The sequence below is a fragment of the Osmerus eperlanus genome, unplaced genomic scaffold (genome assembly GCF_963692335.1).
Source record: "Osmerus eperlanus unplaced genomic scaffold, fOsmEpe2.1 SCAFFOLD_894, whole genome shotgun sequence".
Taxonomy (NCBI): Eukaryota; Metazoa; Chordata; class Actinopteri; order Osmeriformes; family Osmeridae; genus Osmerus; species Osmerus eperlanus.
This window is the reverse complement of record NW_026911782.1, coordinates 1-7,930: the sequence shown is the minus strand read 5'-3', so window position 1 is coordinate 7,930 and position 7,930 is coordinate 1. Positions and strand designations below refer to the sequence as shown.

General features: G+C 53.1%; 1 protein-coding gene across 1 annotated transcript; it reads right to left on the bottom strand.

Annotated features, from left to right (window-relative positions):
• Positions 1-1,924: 1,924 nt before the first annotated feature.
• LOC134016598 (reticulon-4 receptor-like 1) lies at positions 1,925-6,218 on the bottom strand (the record flags this gene model as incomplete). The annotated part of the gene is made up of 2 exons (XM_062455945.1): positions 1,925-5,518; positions 5,764-6,218. Coding segments are annotated over 2 exons (1,349 nt in total), but the record flags the coding sequence as incomplete, so codon positions are not given.
• Positions 6,219-7,930: the final 1,712 nt, after the last annotated feature.

The following is a 7,930-nucleotide window of genomic DNA, read 5'->3' as shown; positions in this document are numbered from 1 at the left end:
ATCCCCTCCCTCCATCCCTCCTCCTCTTCACTCCATCCACCTCTCTTCATCCCCTCCCTCCATCCCTCCGTCTCCCCTCTTCACTCCATCCACCCCTCCTCACCTCCTCTTAACCCCCTCCATCCCTCCTCCCCTCTTCACTCCATCCACCCCTCTTCACCTCCCCTTCACCCCCTCTCTCCATCCCTCCGTCTCCCTTCTTCACTCCATCCACCCCTCTTCACCTCCTCTCCATCCCTCCTCCTCCCTTTGTCAATCCATCCACCCCACTACACCTCTTCTTCACCTCCTCTCTCCATCCCTCCTCCTCCCCTCTTCACTCCATCCACCCCTCTTCACCTCCTCTTCATCCCCTCCCTCCATCCCTCCTCCTCCCCTCTTCACTCCATCCACCCCTTTTCACCCCCTCCTTGCCCTGCTACTGTATCCCCCATTTTGTTTCTCATCCTGGTGGACAGAAAAACATTTATGTCGGTTAAAACTTTCTCCTCAAACTTCTCTCTCTCTCTCTTGTATCTCTCTCCACTCCCTCCTTTTCCCTGTATGTTTTATGTGTCGCTCAGTCAGCGGTCTACAGGGACACACACACACACACACGCAGTGAGAGTGAGAAATCTGTTTCGTCTGGCCTCCTTGCCTCTGGAATAGAACATAGGCAGAGCTTATATAAATATTCACATGCGGCTATTTCAGATGCTCTGCTGAGGGACTGAGGAGAAGGATGAGTGCTGCTGTGAGTCTCTACCTCCGGCCTGCATGTACATGCATTTACATGTACATGTACTCTCTCTCTCTCTCTCTCTCTCTCTCTCTCTCTCTCTCTCTCTCTCTCTCTCTCTCTCTCTGTCTCTCTCTGTCTCTCTCTCTCTCTCTCTCTCTCTCTCTCTCTCTCTGTCTCTCTCTGTCTCTCTCTCTCTGTCTCTTTCTCCCAAATACATACAATCTTCAATTTTGTTTCTTTGGTTCCGTTTATAATTTGCTTCCTCTCTCTCTCCCCCCCTCTTTCTCTCTCTCTCTCGCTCTCTCGCTTTCTCCATATTTAATGCTGCTGACGAGCCCTGCTTTATGGGAGTTGGACTGCAGTAATAGGTGCATATTTAATAGTCCTATTCCTGACTAGAACCCTTCAGTATTTTGCTTACACACACATCCACACACTCCAACACACAGATCCATGTCTGCATTTTCACACGCAGACGCACGCACGCACATTAACATCTGCTTAATCCTTGAAAAACAAACAATAACAGGCTTGTAGATATGTCACCCCCCTTCCCTGGCCTCCACAGTCTGGCATGCTGTCAGGCAGGGTAGTGCCAAGGTCAGGTGAGACTCTTGGCCCTGGGGAGGGTAGAGCAGGGGTGGAGGGAGGGAGGGAGGGGCATGGACTGACCCCTACACTGATCCTCCGAGAATCCCCCCCACCTCTATCTGCACACCTGAGACAAACACAGCACACAGTGTGATTCAGGTGTGTGTGTGTGTGTGTATCTTGGTGTGTATCTTTGTGTGTGTGTTCATTAGCAAGACAACTCCATGGGAAGAGAGCTCATGAAGCAGCCGACTCGTAAACGGTCTGTATGAGCGTAGGCGAGACAAGGAAAGTAGGCCAGGAAACGGGTCACAAACAATTCAGTGGTGTGTGTGTGTGTGTGTGTGTGCGTGCGTGTGTGAGAGGCGTTCTTATTCTATTACTTTTCACTTTCTTATCCATTATTCTGTTCGTTCCTCTATTCTTCAATTTTCTTATCACTCTCTCTGCCCCTGAGCAGGTCTTCCACTTCTATCTGCAATGACACGCACATAGACACACACGCACACACACACACACACACACACACACATACATACACATACATACACTTTCTAAAACACAACAACAGTGAGCAAAAAAAAAACTCATCTCTTGTGGGCACTTTTTCTCTTTAATGTTATTTATAAACAGCTTTTGAGTCTGGCGTTTTTCGATAACCGCACACAAAACATTAGGATTTCACAAAAGAGAGGCGGGAAAAGGGGGTAGATAGAAAGGGAAAATGAGCGGGAGATGTAGAGGAGGGAAGAGAAGAAAAGAATTGAAGGACGAGGGAGTCAGAACAGTGTAGCGTTTATCTGAAATGAGTCAGTGAAACAAAGAAAGACAAAACTTGTTTTTTTTTTACAAATACAAAAAGTTCCGTCCCACTCCCCTCTTTTCGGGGATATTGCAGACGGTGCCAGATTCTCTTTTGTTACAAAAGTCACCCTCACAGGAACGAACGGACACAAAGTCAATTTACATCATCTTTAGGGTTTTACAGCGTCACAAATATCTTCTACAGTGGAGGTCTCCAACTCTGGTCTAGGACCGCCACCGTTTCGCCATTAGCTGAGTTAGCTGAGTTATCTGAGCTTAGCCAAAGTAACTACGGGTCCATCTCTCAGCTTAGCTAGCTAGCACTTTAACTCGTAGCTTAGATAGCTGTAGCTCCATTTCTCAGCTTAGCTAGCTTGCGCTTTGACTCGTAGCTTAGCTACCCGTAGCTCCATCTCTTAGCTAAGATAGCTACGACCTCAACTCTTAGCTTGGCTAGAGCTCCAATTCTTAGCTTAGCTAGCTAAAGCTTTAACTCTTAGCTTTGGTAGCCGCAGCTCCAACTTACATTTTAGCCAAGCTAGCTTCAGCTGCAACTCATAGCTTTGCTAGCAAATACTTCAACACTTAGCATAGCTACTGTAGCTACAACTGCAACTCTTAACCTAGCCGGCAACCGTCTAACCACAGGAGCTAACAGGTTTAAATGTGAGCACGTATTATCTGTGCTAGCTGTGTAGCAACATGACGAGCTCCAGCGTGTCTCCAGACCAGGGTTGGAGTGACCTGACTTGTCTACAGGGACTTGTGGGTGGGGAACATCTAGGTTGGTAGAGTTCTATGGGGGCAGAAAAGGGTTGGTCTGGGTCGTCGGCAAGAATTCTAGGCCCTGTCCATCCAGACTTCCCTGCACCCAATCCAAACTGGGGGCCCCTTAATATGAACCCCTCACTCCCCCTGTGTGGGACTGAAGGTGAACCACCCTTCCGTCCCCTCCATCGCTTTCCTCCCTGTCTTCTGACGTCTCACCGAGAACGACCACGGACGTTTCCGGGACCTTCTTCCATGCCACGGCGTCAGACAGCGGTGACGCGCCATTAGGTCCATGGTTATGGTCGGCCGCTCCTACCCGAACAGTGCCTGGTCACGGCTCAGTCTGTCCCTTGGCCCTCCACAGGTCACAAAGGGAAGGCTGCCAGCTGCATAACATTCCAGAGTTTCCGTCGTTTCCTGCGTTGTCTGTAGTCTTTAATAAGGACCTTTGGAGCTGTTTGTTGTGATTGTTCTTCCTCTCTGTCAGAGGAAACAACCCTCGCAATGCCCATATATGGTGGGCTCCGACAGCTAAATTGGCTGTGGGACTGAGAGGGGGAAAAGCCATGGTTGACCCTTGACCCCTGCTTTCCCAGCTCACCATAGGCACTCTCACCCGTCTCACCCCTCACTGCTGCCCTTGCGTTCACCTGCCCCACACACAAACACACACACACACTCACACACGCCTTGTCATTTCTCACCGGGTCAGTGGTTATTGTTACCTATTGATAGCCCGGACAGCCTAGATAGAAACAGCCTAGATAGAAACAGAGAGTCCACACACCACCACCTCCGAACACACGGACAGACGTTACGCAACAAAGTGCCTTGGAAAACGGAGTCCTCCTGCTCAGATCCCTGTATGGCTTATCGTGAGTAGTTATGACAGTGTGGCACGGAGCGTGTTTTGATTTGGGATCACCTCAGGAGTGTTGACGCGCGACCCGTATAATAAGAGGCCTGATCGTGTTCCCCTCCCGTCTCCGTCGCCAGGGGGGGAGGGGTTGCTAAGATGCGGTTGCTAGGACGCGGGGGCCTTGTATCCGGTAAACAAGCGGTGTTGTGGTGCGAAACTACAGGGACACTGGCGTCATTAACTCGATTAGAGCGGAGCGGAACGGAGACACACCGCAGAATGAGGTGACAGTGTCGCTGAGGTGTGTGAGTGTGTGTGTCTGTTATCCTAATTGATTTGGGAGAAAGCTTCTGGTCAACTTAGACAACATGTGAGATCAAAGTTTACAGGGCAGGGACATGACCGTGACTGAGCCAAAAAGTGGTCTAGGGATTATCCCAGATATATAAGAGAACTGTGAAAGCCTGCCCTATGTTGACATCGGGAGGGTAGCTAACCCTAACCCTAGCATGGAACCGAACTCCAGCTGTTTTCTATGCGTTTGAAATCCTTGTGTGTACGAAGGAGTTTCTATGGTGACCGGACTGGAAGTCTGTCTGGCTATGTTTGGTTTTTCTCCTGGTTTTCTCCAAGGTGTGACATCATCAAAGTGCACCAGTTCTTTTTTTCCCTGACTCATACATATTCAAATGGCTTCCCAAATATCATCCCTGCTTCACGTGACAGGTACTGTACACTTCATCACAGTACATCTAAACACACACACATGTAAACACACACACACAGACGCACAAAGCCTCAGATTTGGAGCAGGGTTCATCAGAGGAGTATATATTATTAGATAGCAGCGCCACCAATCGCAAATCCCTCTCCCCATCTCAGCGTAGGATCACAGCAGTGAGTGACAGCTGCAGAGCCAATAGGACGCAGAGAACACACCCGGCGGGGTGGGACGCCGCTTTGCTATTGGCTCTCTGGACCCCACTGGGCGGGCCGACTGAAGTTCTGGGGGGACACTTGTTCTTCCTCCGAGGGGGGGCAGATGGGTCGAATTTGCTGCCCCCAGGGACATAATCCCCCTCCTGCCCCTCCTTCAGTACCTGGACCTCATTCTGGTCCCCCTTGCCCTTGTTCCCCCGGTGGCGGGTGCAGTTCCTGCGGCCTGCCCTGGGCGGCCGTGGCAGGGGCGTGGGCGCGGGCAGGTTGTGCTGGTCCCCGTGGGCCAGGTGCGGGTGCAGGTGGGGGTTGTGGTTGTGCCGGGGCTGGTTCCTCCGATGTCCGTCCTCCTTCTTCAAGGACTCGCTCTCCCCCGCCCCCCCGCCCTCCACGGGGCAGCTGGGCAACTCCTCCTTCCGGAGGCGCTTCAGGTCCCGGCCCGCCAGCTCGGGGGGCGACGCGCACCCCAGCGCCGATGTGGACCCCCGGAACCTCCTCAGCCAGTCCCAGAGCGAGAGCGCCTTGCAGTCGCACTCCCAGGGGTTGTCGTTGAGGCGCAGGTACTCCAGGGCGGGCAGCATGGACAAGGTGGCGCCCGACAGCTCCGTCAGGGAGTTGTTGAACAGGTAGAGGGTGGTGAGGCGCCGCAGGTCGTGGAAGGCCAGCCGGTGGACCCACTGGAGGCGGTTCTGGTGGAGGAGGAGGCGGTCGAGGACCCCCAGGCCCCGGAACGTGTTCTGGTGGAGGCTCCAAAGCCGGTTCCCGTGCAGGAACAGGTGGCTGAGGTTCAGGAGGTCGATGAAGAGGTCGTCCTCCAGGAACTCAAGGTGGTTGTCCTGGAAATAGAGAGGTTGGGAATTGGGGGGAAATTGGGGTTGGAAATGGGGGGGAGGGTGGGGGTCGTGGAGTGGGATGTGGTAGGGGTGGAAAACATGGGTAAGTCTCCAGTGTTTCTCTTTTCGGTCGACAGCACCTCAGCCGTCCACGCCAACTGTACTATTACATAACCGTGGAACGACGGATTATGAGAAGGGGATTGCGTAAGCGCCCTCGAGTAGAACCCGCGCGGGGCAGCACCCACCTGTAGGTAGAGATACTGCAGGTTGTTGAGGCCCTGGAAGATCCCCCCGGGCAGAGTCAGCAGGCCGCAGTGGTAGAGGTGCAGCGCGTGGAGCCGCCCTAGGCCCTGGAAGGTGTCCGGAGCCAGGGCCCTCAGGTGACGGTTGTCCCCCAGGTCGAGCTCCTCCAGGCGGTCGAAGCCGTGGAAGGTGGACGCCTGGATGTAGGAGATATTGTTGGAGTAGAGCCACAGCGTGGCGGTGGTGGGGGAGAAGTGGCCGCGGAGCAGCCTCTGGATCTTGTTGTTCTGGAGGAAGACGCGCTCGCTCTGCGCCGGGATGCCCTCGGGCACGGCCTGGAAGTTGTGCGCCTGGCACGACACGGTGCTGGGGGAGGTGTAGCAGATGCAGTGGTGCGGGCAGGGCAGCGACGCGTCCAGGCCGCACAGCACCAGCAGCAGCTCCACCCCTGCCCAGCCTGAAGGGGGAGAGAGGGGAAGTGGGGAGAGGGGGGGGGGGGAGGTGGAGGCAGAGGGATCACAGGAGAGAAGAGATTAATCGGGGATGATGGGAAAGTAAAGGTTGACAAAGAGGGGAGAAGATAGGGAGACGCATAGGGATGGAAAAATCCAAAAGGGACGAAAGAGGGAGCGACAGAGGAAGGGATTGTAGGGGGGAGGTGTCAGGAAAGCAGGGAGAGAAAGGAGGGAAAGAGAGAAGATTAATTGAATTCCCGTTGCACTGGTTGTATCAGTAAACATCTTGACCAGAACCGTGGTTGCTCTCTGTTTACCAAGACAACAATGGCCATGCTTCAGAGACGCCGAATCACAGCTCTGACACGACAGCGCAGAACACACACACACGTGGGCACACACATACACACACTTTGCGGTGGGGGCGCGCGGGGGTGCTGAGATAGAAGCTGTGTTTATTATGTATTGTGAGTGTGAAAATTATGCACAGGTTCTTATCTTCTCTGTGGCCGCACCGCTTGCAAACACACTCACGCGCGGGCACACACACACACACGCGTGCCCACACCTGTCAACACACGCTGACAAAACGCCGAACTGAGTTCTTGGAATCCTCCGAGTTATCCTCCACAGGCAAGAGAAAATCAATGCTGTTTCTGTCCACCGAACACACACAACACCTGTTATACATCCCTGTAACAAGGGAGGGTGGGAGGGGGGAGGGGAGGGATGGATGCAGGCAAAGAGAGAGCAGAAGGTGGAGATAGGGAAGGGTCCCCAGCAGGTCCGGGGAGAGGGTGGGGCACTCTTTTTTTCTCTGTTTTGGCCTCGGATCAATCCGTCGTTTGAAGTGGGTGGGTGGGTGGAGGGAGGGAGGAGAAGGAAAATGGGGGGGGAGAGGGGAGGAGAAGAGGATGAGCCTGTCAGAAGTGGAGAGACGTGCAGTGCTTAAGAGGGATTCTGCAGAAGAGAGAGAGAGAGAGAGAGAGAGATAGAGAAGAGGAAGGGCAGACTAGAGAGATGAGGAAGAGAAGCGTGAAGGAGCACTCGCGTACCTGCATGCGTGAGTTTGTGCGGGCGTGCGTGCGTGCGTGAGTTCGTGCGGGCGTGGGTGACATTTTCCCCAAGACATGTGGGTGCAGTGTATCATGCGTCGGACAAGCCTGACCTTTCCATCAGTGACAAGCAGACAACAACTTCAATCAGCTTCTCTTTTCTTCGTCGAGTCACATTCTGTCTTGCCTGTCTCTCTCTCTCTCTCTCTCTCTCTCTGTGTCTCTCTGTGTGTGTGTCTCTGTGTCACTCTTTCTGTCTGCCTTTCCCTCTTTCTGTCTCTCTTCCCTATCTCTCTCTCTCTCTGCTTCCTACTTTAAGGCTTGGATGGTAGTATGTTGCTATCAAATTGAATGTAGCACAGACATGGGATGGTTGGGGCTTTTGGGCCCGATGCTATCTCTCCCTTCTCTCTCTCACTCCCCTCCAATCTTCCCATCTCCGCCGCCCTCTCCGTCACGCTCCTGCTCTCCCTTCCTCAAAACGCTTACATATCACTTACTGCCTGGCTTATCTCTGTGGCGTGGCTGCGCATTCACCCACTGTGTGTTCATTGATATGGCATGAATCTGCTATTATACACTGTGGAAAGACTGTGACATAAATGCGTGTGACATTTTGTACCGAAAATATACAGTATAACGCACCCTAGTGTTTGGGT